At 44.2% G+C, this 15,450-nt stretch overlaps 1 protein-coding gene across 1 annotated transcript in view; it reads right to left on the bottom strand.

The window, feature by feature from the left end:
- The window catches only part of LOC109923870 (dihydropyrimidinase-related protein 3-like), a 228,487-nt gene that overhangs the window by 68,120 nt on the left and 144,917 nt on the right, over window positions 1-15,450 (bottom strand). The window contains exons 8-11 of the mRNA XM_048603930.1: window positions 10,869-10,989; window positions 10,602-10,758; window positions 5,789-5,930; window positions 5,217-5,387 (exon numbers count right to left, since the gene is read on the bottom strand). Coding sequence (XP_048459887.1) covers window positions 5,217-5,387; window positions 5,789-5,930; window positions 10,602-10,758; window positions 10,869-10,989 — 591 coding nt within the window. The remainder of the gene's footprint in view (window positions 1-5,216; window positions 5,388-5,788; window positions 5,931-10,601; window positions 10,759-10,868; window positions 10,990-15,450) is intronic.

Below are 15,450 nucleotides of genomic sequence, written 5' to 3'. Positions count from 1 at the left end.
AAGCTTGGCGTCTATTCTCATGTTAAAAATACGGAAGACTGGTTCTGATTTATTTACAACATTAGAAATTAACAGGGTTGTTAGAGAAACCATACTCTTTTGGTGGGGGAATTCCAGGCCAAGTGGATATTATTCCAGACAGTCGGTTTCGGGATGGTCTGGCAGAGCAGTCGGCAATGTTTCTGCCTCCAAGGCAGAAGCATCGGGCCGTGCCCCACTTCCTGGGATTCTGTGACCGTGGAAGAGGCCAAAGAGCGTTCGTGGCCAAAACAGGTCGACGGTCGAATGGAAAATCCTTAGAGGGTGCCCCGACGGCTCACAAGAGCAGGAGAGGCTCCAGGGCAGCCAGAGAGTTGGGGTTGGTGGGGAGTGACACACCCTGATGACCTGCTCCAGGAGAAACTAGCTAGGAAAACAGGAGCCAGGGCCCGATTTACACAAGCGAAGTACGGTGGACGTTGGAAACCTGAAGGATAGGAGAGGAAAAAAAAACCTCAAGCAGTGTCAGTGGAGAGAAGGGAGGGTCAGTGTTCAATGACCCTTCATTGGTACAAAACTCCTGACTGGTGTCTGTTGTGCATCACTCAACCCAGAGAGACCATAAGATATAGGAGCAGAATTTGGCCATTCGGCCCAGCAAGTCAGCTCCACCATTTGATCGTGGCTGATGTGTTTCTCAACCCCGTTCTCCTGTCTTTTCCCCCTAACCTTTCATCCCCTGACGAATCACAAACCTCTCTCTCTCTGTCTTAAAGACACTTGAAGACTTGGGCCTCTACAGCTTTCTGCAGCAATAACTTCTACAGAGTCATCACCCTCTGGCTGAAGAAATTTTTCCTCATCTCAGTTCTAAATGCGAAGCTATGCCCTGGGGTCCTAGTCTCTCTGACTAGTGGAAATATCTTCTCGTTGTCCACTCTATCCAGGTCTGTCAGTATTCAATCAGATTTCCTACCTCATCCTTCTAAACTCCCCAATGCACACCAAGTGTCCTCAACCTCTCTGCATATCACAAGCCCAAGCTTTGCGGTCTATGAAACAGTGAGATCAGAAAGTACTTTCCTCATACAAACGGGAATGGAAACATCTTCTGCAAACGCAGTGGAAGCTGGAGGGGTCAACTGGAGCTTTCAAGAGTGAGTTTTTGATTTGGGAGGACTATCATATAGGGAGAAAACGCAGGAAAACGGTGCCAACCCATTGATAACAGATCAAATCTCAGTCCCCAAATGGACTACACGAACCAGATGTTCCCAGTATTTCTATAAAAGACTGTATTGAAGTATCTTACCCCCATGATTGCCCAGCAGTAGCTGGTTTAATCAACTGACTGCAAGTGATCATATTTGACAAGGAAGGCTGCTCTACTCAAAAATCCTATTTGAGCAAAGTTCACGTCCCCAATGTCACAGGAGGGGTATCCTCAGCAAGTCCTGGCTCGGGAAAGCATGGGTTCGGCCACAAAGGCAGCGTGGTGGCTCAGTGGTTAGCACTGCTGCCTCACAGCACCAGGGACCCAGGTTTGATTCCACCCTCAGGCGACTGTCTGTGTGAAGTTTGCACATCCTTCCCGTGTCTGTATGGGCTTCCTCCGGGTGCTCCGGTTTCCTCCCACAGTCCACAGTGGATTGTCCATGCCAAATTGCCCCGCAGTATCCAGGGATGTACAGGCCAGGTAGGTTAAGTATGGTAAATGTAGGGTTACAGGGATAGAGTCTTGGGATGCTCTTCAGAAGGGCAGCGTGGACTCTCTGGGCTGAATAGCCTGCTTCCACGCTGTCGGGATTCTACGATGAAACATCCCAGCCCACTGAGTCATCTCCGCTGGGTGTTTTGAGTGGCAATGGGATGAAGCACGGGCAACAACAGAGGCGACAAAATAATTTCACTCTTAATAAATAAATGCAAGCTTAAAGTGGAAGAAACTGAGCTCAGTAGGAAATGCTGCAAGTTCATTAAGACATTAGAAAAAAAAATCCTGAGAACATAAGTGTGGCAGTGAATAATGGGACCCAGGAATGAATGCATGCCTTTGAGATAGATTAAGAATAAAGTCTGATGAAAGGGAGAAACGGATGGCTATTAACAGCATAAAACCAGCTGAGGGCACATACTTCAGCCTGACACACAGAAAGGTTCAATTCTTTGATGGAGCTCCCACAGAAAGAGAAACTGAAGCCACATTTTCAGAACCTTTGATGTGGGCTTAAAGCCTATGTGATGTAAAACCAGCTATTTCAGTCTGATCTTTATGCCTGGAGGTCGAGTTTAAACCAGCTGTGTAGCAATGGTATTGGAATTCATGGTACAAATGAAATAACTATTTAACTAGATATCACCCAACCTTCTGTCAACCCCCAGCCACTGTCAGTCTCTCTCATTGACTATTACCCACCTATCACTGAACTTAACCAAATCTCATCCCGCTAACCACCTTAACACATCACAGTGCCAACTCTCCCCACAATTATCCAACCCACCCATTGTCTACAATGCCCTCATTCACTACCCATTGCCATCACTCGCTCCTATCCCATTCTCTGTCACCTTTTCTGATCTCATCAATTTTCATCACCCCATCTAACCCAATGAGCTTGAGTAATGAACTGAAGCAGTGCTTCCAGTCTAGCAGATAAAACAGTGAAGCATTTTCAAAAAAACACGATTGTAGTCTTCCTCCACAACTCAAAATGCCTTGTAAAAGATTCAAATGCTTTGTATGTCGACAAGCAAAGCCATCCATGTTACTCTGCTCGCCAATTTCTGTACAGTTCACAATCGCACAATATGCCTTGGTATCCAGAGAAAACCTTCTAAACTCTGGCACATAAACTTTGCGGACACTACTGATCAAACATGCAGGCAGCAGGATAGGCACCGTCTTCCTGTTTGTAGCAAGAAACAATGGCAGGTAACACTGGGGTCATCCTTTCACACGCATCGTCCTTTATCTTGAGCAACGCAGAATATTTTTGGTTGGCTTCTGATAGCCAGGACTACCATCTTAAAATTCCCAATTCTACCTCAAGTCATTCCAAGTAAAAGGTTCGGGTAATTTTACCCCTCCCCACTCCATTGACGTTGCTGTCCATTGCAGATTCCAAACACTGCTACCATCCTGGACTATTCCTCACTCGTGGGCTTTAGCGTTAGCATTAGCAGGCTACTCTTCGTAAATCCAATTCTTGGGGCATGAGTGCTTCTGTCTGTGTTAATTAATACCTATCCCTGATTGCCTTGGGAATCTGCCAATGATTCTTGGATAACTTTAAGAAGCATGTTAAAAGACGACCTGTTGGTAAAGGTCAAGAGATGCATCTCGGCCAGGGCAGGTCTCCTCTGAAGAATATTGACCGTAAAATGTAAGCGCAGAAGTAGGTCATTAGCGTTCAAGCTTTTGTTATCATAACCTAGCAGCTCCAGAGTTATTACTGATCATTTTATTTCCAGATTTATTTACATTGTTTTCAACAAAAGCAAACTTTGACTCTCAAACCTCCAAGGTGGGATTTAAACTAACTTTCTTGGTTAGTAAGCAAGGTTCTCTATATTTATAATGCCAAGGCGCCACTGTTGGACTGGAGTGGACAAAGTCAAAAGTCACACGACATCAGGTTATAGTCCAACAGGTTTATTTGAAACGACAAGCTGTCGGAGCGTAGCCGATTAAATGAGGCCGAGATAATTACAAAATATTAAAAATAAGGTGGTGCTGGAAACAAACCATATGATTGGAATAACACGATCGGTATAAGAGTCACATGCTGAGGGTCTAATAAGTATTCCAAAGCTGTACAAACTAATCAAGGTAGAGAGATCATAACAATTTATCAAGATGATGGTGACAAAACAGGACAGTAAGGAAGATGTTACAGATACAGAACAGCATAGTGGGGTCACATGTAGTGTGACATGAACCAAGACTGAGGTTGAGGCCGTCTTCATGTCTCCCTGCCTCATTTAATCGGATTATAGGTCATCCCTTTGCTTGTTATTCAGCTGGTGACACTATACTCACACCATCCGGCACTTTTGATCACCTGCAGGGACTTATTATTCGACACTCCACTCACCCCATTTGTATGGTCTTTTGATCTCTTTCCCCTTGATCTCTCTGCCTATAAATTCTGTGCCTGTGTGCTTCTCTCTCACTTCACCTGACAAAGGGACAGCGCTCTGAAAACTTGTGATTTCAAATAAACCTGTTGGTCTATAACCTGATGTCGCGTGACTTCTGACTCCATATTTATAGTTCAGTAATTTAACCATTATAGCACCTTCTGAGCTGGTGGTGTGAGAGAGATGATTCTTATCTTGTCGTTCCCAATTTTTAGGCCTACACACTTTCCATCCCAGAACACTGACGAGAACTGTGATCGTTATTCGATAGGGACACTGAGCTGGGCCCCAGTTTCTTGAAATTAACTTAACTCAGCAATTCCAACTCAAATCCAACGTGGGAAGCTTCCCAGTTGCGTGGAAATGGTTCGGAGTTTGCCATCAGTCTCTCCTAGTGGCTCGGGAGCCCTGATTTGTGAAGCTGATACAAAGACTGAACAAAGGACAAAACTACAGGAATTAAACTGCTTTCTGAAAGTGCAGTTTCATGCACTAAGCTCCTGCTTTACACTTATTTCATATGAAGAACATGTCAGAATTTTCCTCAGTACTTTTAAAGAGATAATTGAATTCTATTGATAACAGAGATCACCAAATGCCAGGGAAGTCCACATCCTGTGGACAAATAAAAAACGACAAAAATAAAGAAGAGGTTTGAAGGCATAGACACAGTAAAAGTGTTTCCATTTGTATGGCAGTGCACACAACAAGGCGTTGTCAACAGAATATTGTCTCAAATAAAGCCAATAAAGGAATGTAGCAGAAATTCACAAGACACGTTCACTGACATGAACATAAATATGTGGTGTGAGTATATGATGGACACCACTTGCAAGTTCAGGGGAAGCATCTTTAACCAGAGAGTGTTATAATGTGTAACCCACACACACATGGAATAGATAAAGCAAAGAGCACTGATGTACTTAAACAGAAGCTACATAAACCTGAGAAAAAGCTTTAAATCGACAGGCCGAGGTGAAGCAGGGTGGCAGAGGACTCACGTGGAGCGTAAATGCCATCGCAAAGTAGGCAGGTCAAACTGCCTCGTTCCAGGTTAGAAAAGAAAAAGAAATGCCAGGTAAAAGATTGACACTGACCGATTGGTGGGTTTTGGCAGACACAGTCTTCACCGCGTCGGGATCCCAGATGACCAAGTCACTGTCAGAGCCCACAGCCACTCTGCCTTTCCGCGGGTACAGGTTGAAGATTTTGGCAGCATTGGTGCTCGTTATCGCCACAAACATGTTCTCGTCCATTTTACCAGTCGCCTGCAGAACAGAAAACGGTTCACAATCAATCGCTCAGCCTCCCAGAGAGCCAGGGATGGGAACAGGCCATGTTCCTTTCAAACGCAAGTTTAAAAAAAAATGACATTCCTGTATTTTCTGAACTTAAACAAAAAGGTCTTCAAAGCCTGAGATCCTCGGTTTTAAAAATTCACTTCTGGAGATTGGGGGCTGGGGTGGACCATAATATTGGCTCTAAGTGAAGACAGCTGCCTATCAGCGACACTGTGAAGGGACTGAAATTCCAGACACATTCCTGGACATCGATTAAAAGAAAACATGTCTCTTCTGGGCACATAAATGTTTAAGAGTGCCGCTTTCTGGCAGAAAACCGCGACCAAACAATCTCACCACAGATTGGCTCGCGCAACAACTCCACTTACCACTGCCTTGTCCCAGATGATGGACATCCGCTCCTCTGCCCCATTCGTGCCCTCAGGAATCTGAGTGAAATCATCCTTTCCGATCGCCTTCTGCGCTGTGCTAAACGTGCAGTGAGCACTTCCTGCTACTTGCAAGTCACCACTAGAGAAAGACCAGGCACAGTCATTTAACAACAAGGCAGTGATATCCACATTCCACCTCCAGTATTAGTCATAAACAAAAAGCCAACAAGTTTACAATTAGTCTGCCCACAGGCTAATGTAATATTGTGTGAGATTACAGATGCACTTAACACAAAGCTCCCTGGAGAATCTCTCTTTTTTGGCGCTTCGCAGATTGCAAAACAAGAATGGTTTTGAAATCTGTTTGAGTGTTCGGTGTGCACTGGAGGTACAATAAAGGAGGCAAATATTTGACCAAACACTATTAGGACAGGAACAAACTGATTGGCAACAATGCACAATCATGAAATTTTTATTGCGGTATCATTCTATCCACACCTAATAGGACATTGACATACCTTAACCAAATAAGAGGCATTAACGGGACTGGATCTAGGTCTCCATTATGGGTGAAACTCTCTATTGATTCTCTATAAAGGTCCCAATCTCTTAGCTTCATCTCTTTTAGCCTTAGATATTAGCTCTAAGAAGTCACCTAACTCAGAGGCCATGGGAGCTGTACAGAAGTAAAATGCGAATCACACCAATTCTTAAGGGTGCTCTCTCCTGGACTAGAGACATTGAAATGTTTGAGGTTTAAGTAATGTCAAGAACTTGGGGCCCTCGCTTGAAAAGGGGGACCATTCTTCATTTCTGACATCCAGCCCAACTGACCAATGAGAAAGCTTTAAAAAAAACTTCTGCAATATGGTGGGGTGGTAGTGCCCCTATCCCTGGACCTGGAGGCCCGGTTCAAGTCCCAGCTGCTCCAGAGGTGTGTAATAACATCACTGAGCAGATTGGTTAGAAAAATAAGGTTAAATCAAAACCAAATTATTTTTACTTTAATATACCCACTGGACTAAGACAGTCAAGGGATTAAGTAGAGTGTAATCCCTGACATGTTCAGCGGGAGAAACAGCCAAAGTTATGCCTGCTAAATTATGGCTCAATTCTGATCTTAGTTTGTGCACCAACAGACTTAGAAAATGCTTCATTCGCTGCACACAGTCTAAGAGTGACTGTGGTTGCAGTAATGTTCCATGCTTCAGTAACAGTAAATCTGTCCAATACGATTAAATGGCTGATGAGCCAACCCACAGCTATGCTTCTGATTTGGAACCCTGTTCGGTCTGAACTCAGGACAGAAATTACGAAAATAGAAAAAAGTTACTATTTTATTCCGTGCTATGATTGTCGCTCATGATGACTAGAACTCCTGTTCATATGCAGATAGCTCTTCAACAGATAGAAAAACTCACATTTATAGAGTCGCTGCACTCAAACAATAACCAGGCACTTAGCTAAAGGAACAAGAGGCCGTTCACCCCATTCTGCCGATGAAAGAACTGCACTCTGAAGGACTGGAATCACTTGCCTGCCCATGCTCCAGAGCCCAACAAATATTCCCCCAGTAGATAGTTACCTAATACCCTTTCAAAAATTCCTGTTAAGTCTGCTTCCACCATACCATAACACATCATACAGACAAAACTGGCTTATAGCTCGTTAGTTCTTTTGCCAATTATCTGAAATCTGTGTTCTCTTGTAACTGAGCTCTTCGCAGTGGAAACCATTTCTCCCTATCTATCTTAACAAAACCACTCATCATTTTGAAAAGCTCAGCTAAATTTCCCCTGAACCTCCTCTGTTCTAAGAATAATTCCAGTGAACTTTGGCACCGGCAAAATTCCTACACACAGTATCCTGTGGCCCTCTCTGAGTTGGACTGAGCAGAGTTAGCAGTGAATTTCTGTTGTGTGCAGAAATGATTCAGAGATCAGTGTATGCAAAGGAGGCTGTGCCAAAAGGACTTATTTTCGTAACACAGAAACTCCACGGTAGGAAACGTGTTAATAATCTGATGAAACACAGTAGCATTTCCAGAGCCATGTTATTCTACAACTCACTATTCAGACGTGCCATCTTGCAATGCTTTTGACTTGCAACTACCTGAGGCTGGAGATTTTTGGCTTAACTATTCACTGCTCAGACAAAACTGAGCAGTGCTCAGGACAGGGGCTCAAAGGAACCCAGCCTAACACATTTAAAACCCTAAACTTGCCGTAATGTGATGTGGGGGTGCTGGTGTTGGACTTGGCTGGACAAAGTCCGAAGTCGCACAACACTAGGTTATAGTCCAACAGAGGTAGTAAGAACTGCCAATGCTGGAGTCAGAGATTACACAGAGTGGAGCTGGAGGAACACAGCAGGCCAGGCGGCAGAGGAGCAGGAAAGGTGACGTTTCGGGTCGGGACCCCAACCAAAACATCAGCTTTCCTGCTCCTCTGATGCTGCCTGGTCTGCTGTGTTCCTCCAGCTCCACACTGTGTTGGTTCTGTCTGTACAGTGTGTACATCCATACTGTATAGTCCAACAGATTTATTTTGAATCACACAAGCTTTCAGAGTATTGCTCCTTCGCTAGCTGCACTTGGCGAAGGAGCAGCACTCCAAAAGCTTGTGCGGTTCCAAATAAATCTGTTGGACTATAACCTGGTGCCGTGTGACTTCTGACTTTTTCCGTAATGTGTTGAGAATTTGTTATGAAAGTTAGCAGGTCAACAGCTTAAAAGCAAAATATTTCTTTTTAAGTTACGAAGTATCGGATGACTGATACCACAAACGAACATTGACTAGCAATAATCTCGAAGACATCAATGGAGAAAATAATTTGAATTGCAAAATCAAAGGGGCAGGCATTTCATGTTGGCATGTTAGTTATGATGTTGGAAAGGCAGCAAGGTGAGGGAATATTGCTCTAAGTTTGAGGATGAAATATATTTTTTCCTATCTATCTGCTTTCTCTTAGTGTCTGTATCTACGTGTTGATTGTCTTCAGCTTCCGACTTTATTGACAATCACTATCCTTTGAATGTCAGGCCACATGATCTCTGGTCTTAACCTTCTTCCTGTGCGTATTGCTTCCAGGTCAAGGTCACCACGCCGCATGGACCAGTTTTATTTAAAAATCCAAGAAATTTACAATTGGACCAATCATTAAGAGATCAAGCTTCTTAAAAGTATATTTTTTTTAAATCTTAAAAGGAATGCTATAGGAAAGATGTTGTGAACCTGGAAAGGATTCAGAAACAAAAATTATTAGGATGTTGCCATGTTTATAGGGAGAGGCTGAATACGCTGGGGCTATTTTCCCCAGAGCATCGGAGGCTGAGGGGTGGCCTATAAGAGGTTTATAAAATCATGAGGGGCATGGATAGGGTGAATAGCCAAAGTCTTTTGCCCAGGGTAAGGGAGTCCAAAATTAGAGGGCACAGGTTTAAGGGGGAAAGATTGAAAAAGGATCTAAAGGGCAACTTTTTCCACACAGAGGGTGGTGCGTGTATGGGAATGAGCTGCCAGAGGAAGTGGTGGAGGCTGGTACAATTACAACATTTAAAAGGCATCTGGATGGGTATATGAGTAGGAAGGATTTGGAGGGATATGGGCCAAGTGCTGGTAAATGGGACTAGATCAGTTTAGGATATCTGGTCAGCATGGACGAGTTGGAGCGAAGGGCCTGTTTCTGTGCTGTACATCTCAGTGACTCTATAATCAGCCAGTTTGGGCAAATCACTGTTGAGCTCCCAGCATGCAATTGGGATTCCTACTTGACTGTTGCATCGGGGTCTTGATCCAAAATGCACGCCCAACATATCAAGACAGCAGGAAGATTCCGAATAAATATCGACATGGGACACAGCGTTGGACGGGACCTGTGCACCTTGATGTTCTGATTAACGCTTTTACTATAAATTTAACATCATGGCAATCAAAGTGTCCCTTCCCTCCATCAGTAACATGGAACGTGTCCTTTAGGGAAGGATTTCGCTGTCTGTACGTGATCTGGCTACGTGTGACTCCAGTCCCAGAGCAACGTGGCTGGTTTTTACCACCCTCTGAAATGGCCACGTATGCCATTTCAGTCAATTCATGATAAATTAGAGATGATTAACAAGCATGGGCCTGTTTTACTAGTGCCCACATTCCGCAAAAAATTAAGCAGAAAATAAAAATCCAACACAGTCCAATGTTAGCCATGGTAACAAGTTTGTAGTCAGTCAATTACTTTCAAACATAGAATAGTACAGTATAGGAACAGGCCCTTCGGCCCATCCATTCTAAATTAATCAGATCAGCCTGCACATAGTCTGTACCTCTCAATTCCCTGCCTTTCTAATTGCCTCTTAAATGTTGCTATTATATCTGCTTCGACCACCTCTCCTGGCAAAGTGTTCCAGGCACCTACCATCCTCTGGCTTTGCATATCTCTTTTAAACCTTTCCTCCTCTCACCTTAAACCTCTGCTCCCTAGTATCTGACATTTCCACCCTGGGAAAAAGACTCCGACTATCCACCGAATCTATGCCTCTCATAATTCTATACACTTCTATTCGGTCGCCCCTCAGCCTCCGACACTCCAGCAAAAACGATCCAAGTCTGTCCAACCTCTCCTTACAGATAACACACCCTAAATCCAAAGCCTCCACCATCCTTCCTACAGTGTGGAGATTGGAACTGACTTCCACTAATGTGAAACAAAGGAGCTACGGACGATGGAAATCTGAAACTGAAAAGTACTGGAGAGCCTCAGCAGGTCTGTGGGGAGAAAAGCACAGTTATTTTCCGAGTGCCAGTCTGTCAAGCTTTACCTCGCTAAGAGGGAGATCAGGTGGTCGGGGGTGGTGGGATCTGGACTGAGCGGTGGCGAAGTTACAAAAGCTGCAGCCTTGGCCCAGTTTTTGCTCCAATAATGCGTGCCGTCTGTGCCAAGACTGGCAGTGATGGGCTCTCCAAACACCACGTTACCTATAGCAACAGGAAAAATAAACGGTTTGGCATCAAAGCTGTGCTCTACCCCAAATGGCTTACAGCATCCATCAGGCAAAACAGACAGGAAAGGAAAAGTCAGGCCCCACCTTTTTTCTTGGCTTGGGCTATGATGTCTGCAGCAGTCTTACTCATTACTTTGGTGACATAGAGAGGACAGTTGGTCTGGCCAGCGACTGTGATAGCACGGAATACAGCTTCTGCCTCCAACTGCATAACAAAAAACACATGTTATAGTCGGAGCCCTTGGGTACACACACACAAAAAAAAAACTTTGTGAAAGCCTCTCATCTCCTGCTCAAAATTAATGACCTTTTCTGCGGAAAATGCACCGCGGTGACATGTCTTTCCATTAACTGTTACCCGCCTGTTCGACAGTAACAGTCATTTACATTCACGTAGCACCTTTCACGTAGGCCTTCCCCGACACTTAAAGAGTGGATTGTCTGGCAACGTTCGAGCATACAGGGATTAGGAGGTTTAAAAGACGAAAACAGAAAAACGTGCCATGCCTTTCGCGACTACCAGACATTTTAAAGCAATTTGCAGTTAAGCTCATACCTTCGGAAGTGCAGCCACTCATTTAAGGTGAGAAAAGCTGATCTGCACTCACAGAAACAGAAGTGAGATTATGATCCCATAGTCGGTTCTAATGACTTTGACTGAAACATCGGGCAACTCTTCCAGCGCCCATCTTGAAGAGGGGCAAAGGGGGCAGGTAGATCTTCAGGTTGATCTCCTCCCACCCTCCCAAACAAACACCCTGCCCTAAGTACTACATTCAAGCTCAACTCTTGGAGGCTGGGTCTTTATCCCCGAACTTCTCAGCAATTCAACCACACTCAATGGTCCAGACAGGAAACTCAAATTGATTAAAGAGATCATTTTTGAGGAGTATTTTAAAAGGAGCAGAAAGGGGTAGGAGACACTTAGGGAGGGAATACAAGAGCTCAGCTCCTTGTCAGCTGAAAGTACAGCCAGCTAAGGTGGAATAATGGACATTGGATACACAAGTTGGACCAAAATTGCAAAAACAACATGGCTGCAAAACAAGCAACTACCTTCCAGTTAACTGCGAGGAAGGGGAGATTTTAAAATGCTCACATGCTCCAACTGCACTATGAATATCTGAACCTTACACACAGACACAAACACAGTAGAGAGGGCAAGAATTCACACCTTGTTAATTCTCAATTAGTTCAACAAGGGTTCTACAATTCACCACAGATTATCCTAATGAGAGAGCTGGAAACAACTGAAGTCAGGTGGTAATCCCTACCCATTAAATGAACATGACTGGATGCAGGGTCTTGCAATTTCCAGAATCTTTGCCATAGCACAGGGGATCTTTCAGTCGACATGAAAGTCCACTCCTCTACCAATGAGTAGAGGCATAGGAGTGGTCATAGAGTCATACAGCACGGAAACAGACCGTTTGCTCCAACTCGTCCAACCCAACCAGATATCCAAAACTGATCCAATCCCATTTGCCATCATTCGGACCATATCCCTCTAAATTGTTCCTATTCATGTACCCATCCAGATGCCTGTTAAATGTTGTATTTGTACCAGCCTCCACCACCTCCTCTGGCAGCTCGTTCCATTCACGCGTCACCGTCTGTCTGAACAAGTTGCCCCTTAGGTCCCTTTCATATCTTTCCCCTCACACCTTAAACCCATGTCCTCTAGGTTTGGACTCCCCTGCCCTGGGGAAAAAAAACCTTGGCTATTCACCCTATTGTTACGAAGCTGTGTAGAGTAATCATAAATTGGAAGGCAGGAAACTAGAACTTGTTTGTAAAAAAGAAAATGATCAGGGAGAACAGTGTGTGGCTCCTTTAAGAGATAAGGTGTTTTTCTAAGCTTAGAGATTTATGCAGGAAAAAAAACTGTATGTAGCTGAAGATGTACAGCCAGTTCTGAAAAGGAAACATGTATCAACTGGCTGTGTGATTGTAAACCTTAGGTGTGTTTTGACGTTTTGGCAACGAGCTGGAATCAGCCAATTAATATAAACCAAACACTAAGCGATCGGAGGCTAATTGAATTTAAACTGATGGTTTTGACAACTTTGGACCAATGCTATTCTAAGAAAATTGATATGTCATCCAAGGTATATAAAAGGAGAGGGTTTTTGAAAAAAAAAACAATCGGTGAGAGAGCGAACTTCCATCTAAGAAATAAGCACCAAGCTCTCACAAGAAATCAATAACCTCTTTCAGAAAGCACCATCTTATCCATAAAAAGGTACACAGCACTTCTAGCTAAGAGTCCTCAGAGAAAAAACATCCCTGGCAGCAGGATAAGTGGAAGAAAGGTGTTTATGACTTGAGAGACAGTGGACAAGGAACAGCATCCCGGAAGACACAGTCTCTCAAAGTCCACACAGAATAAGTTTCAACTTTTTTTTTAAACTGCTTGGGTTATATCATGGGACTTACGTTTATTGCAATAGTGTACCAGTAGAATTTTGTTCAGTTAGGGAATAGTTAGGAGTTGGGGGGAATTGTTCGGTTCGGTAGTAGTTCTGCTAATTTGTTCACTGTTAGGGTTAAATAAATTAATTGTTACTTATAAAGTGAATATTCGGGATTTTCGTTCATTTAACCTCCCCTTCTCTGTAACAGTTTACTCCTTTTTAACAGATTAGGCGAGGTGAGCCAAGCTTCTCTGGGTGCTTCAGATTTAATTATTAGAAGGGGACTTCTACTCCCGCTGTAACAGATCGGGGGCTTGTGTTTTGATTTTAATTATCAGAGGGGTTCTACCTCCCCTTCCTAAGACTATCCATGCCCCTCATGACTTTATAAGCCTCTAAAAGGTCATCCCTCAGCCTCCAACACTCCGGGGAAAATAGCCCCAGCCTATTCAGCCTCTTCCCTACTGTTCAAACCCTCCAACCCTGGCAACATCCTTGTACACCTTTTCTGAGCCCTTTCAAATTTCACAACATCTTTCTTACAGCAGGGAGACGAGAACTGAATGCAGTATTCCAACAGTGGCCGAACCAAGCCGCAAGATAACCTCCCAACTCCTATGCTCAATGCACTGATGAATAAAGACAAGCTCTTTCACCTTGAAAGAGAGATTCCTTCTGCCACAGCAAAAACGATGGATGAGCCTGGAAATTGCAAGTCCCACCCCACCCAAACACAGCACCTCCTATTTCCAAGCTGAGGGTGGGGGAGAGGGGGTGGGGGGGGGGGCGGGGGGGAGGCGGAGGTGGTGTGGTGATGACCATTGGGTCAGATCAGGGCTCACATGCACAGTTCGCAGAGCTGCATATCTATTTAAGCCATCAGCTGTCTCCACTCAATTCACACTTTGGTAGCCTAGGAGTGTGCGCAGTGACTACGTGACTCCTAACCTTAGTGTACTTCTTTGGATATTGAGGCTGCCGCTCGGGATAACTTTGGTTGAGGTCAAGTGAGCTTTGGAGATGGAGAGATGGTTTTTTTGGCAAAGTAAGGCGCCTTTTGGAATGGCAAACCACCAGCAGTAAAAAGTGCATAACTTCATGAACGGTCAATTTCATTGCAAGGGTAAACACCTGTCAAAATCACTTATCAAAAAAGCATTGAATGAAGTGATGGGAAGGAGATCTGTAAAATAAAGTATCAAAAAATTCTATCAAAAGTAATTGCCAAGGGAGTCATAAATGTTATTTAAAAGTCTTGCTCTTTAGATCTTTGAAAATTAAAGCTTCAAAATTTTCTTAAAAATCAGAGCTTGCTGCTTCACTCTGTTGACACAAGGCTGAGTCTTTCTATTTGTAGATTAGAGCTTTGCGACAAATTTCACAACCATCCATTGTCACGGTAGTGCGCTTGCTATTTCACAGTTTGATTGACTCAAAGTGGGTACATGCTCTTCAAAGTGGGATTACAAATTTGTTGGCATAAGTGGGTACAAAGTTGGCACAGAAGGCAAAAAAGGCCATGGGATTAACAGAAGCACATGGTTATCATGGAGGGACAAGGAGCTATAGGGCTGGATACAGGTCTTGATGGGGATAAGGGGTATTGAAGTACAGGGGCATAGATTGGTATGGGTACCAAGGGGCAGGTACAGGGCAAGAGGTAGAATGTGAGTAATGAGGATTTAAGAAGAAAGACATGTATCAGCATAGGTGCTCCAGAAAGGGTGGATACACGGCATATATTGGCTTGGAGAGTAGGAGGGGTGATGGGTCAGGTACAGGATACCAGGTTGCACGGATTAGTGTGGATGGGGAATGAAGAGTTAGGGCTGGAGCAAAGTTTCGTTTTCTTGTTTTTTTATTTCCCCTCCAAATGTCAGTGATGGAGCACCAACAGAAGCTTCCTTCTAGCTCAGCTCCATCCCTGGTTGACTCTGCATTCCCTCCAGGGTCACCCAGCCCGAGCTCTAATGCGGCCTACATCGTCCGGGAAACCGCTCCTAAAGGTTGGGCTAGTGGAGCCGGATATTCTCTGACAATGACTGGGGGTGCTGGAGGGAAGAGCAGGCAGGTAGATGGGGCTGTAAGAGGTTGGGGGAGAGCCATAAAGGCATCAAAACACACAGCAAGCATTTAGAGTGGGAGATATTGGGGGCCAATGTTGAGATGCACCACAGGTATTTAGATCGCTAATACGACAAAAGTAGGTTTCTTTACTCTGCTCCTTCACCATCCTTCAGGGAAAAAAAATC

This window comes from Rhincodon typus, chromosome 12 (assembly GCF_021869965.1).
Source record: "Rhincodon typus isolate 14 chromosome 12, sRhiTyp1.1, whole genome shotgun sequence".
Taxonomy (NCBI): Eukaryota; Metazoa; Chordata; class Chondrichthyes; order Orectolobiformes; family Rhincodontidae; genus Rhincodon; species Rhincodon typus.
Note: the sequence above shows the minus strand (reverse complement) of the source record. Positions and strands in the feature narration are given on the sequence as shown.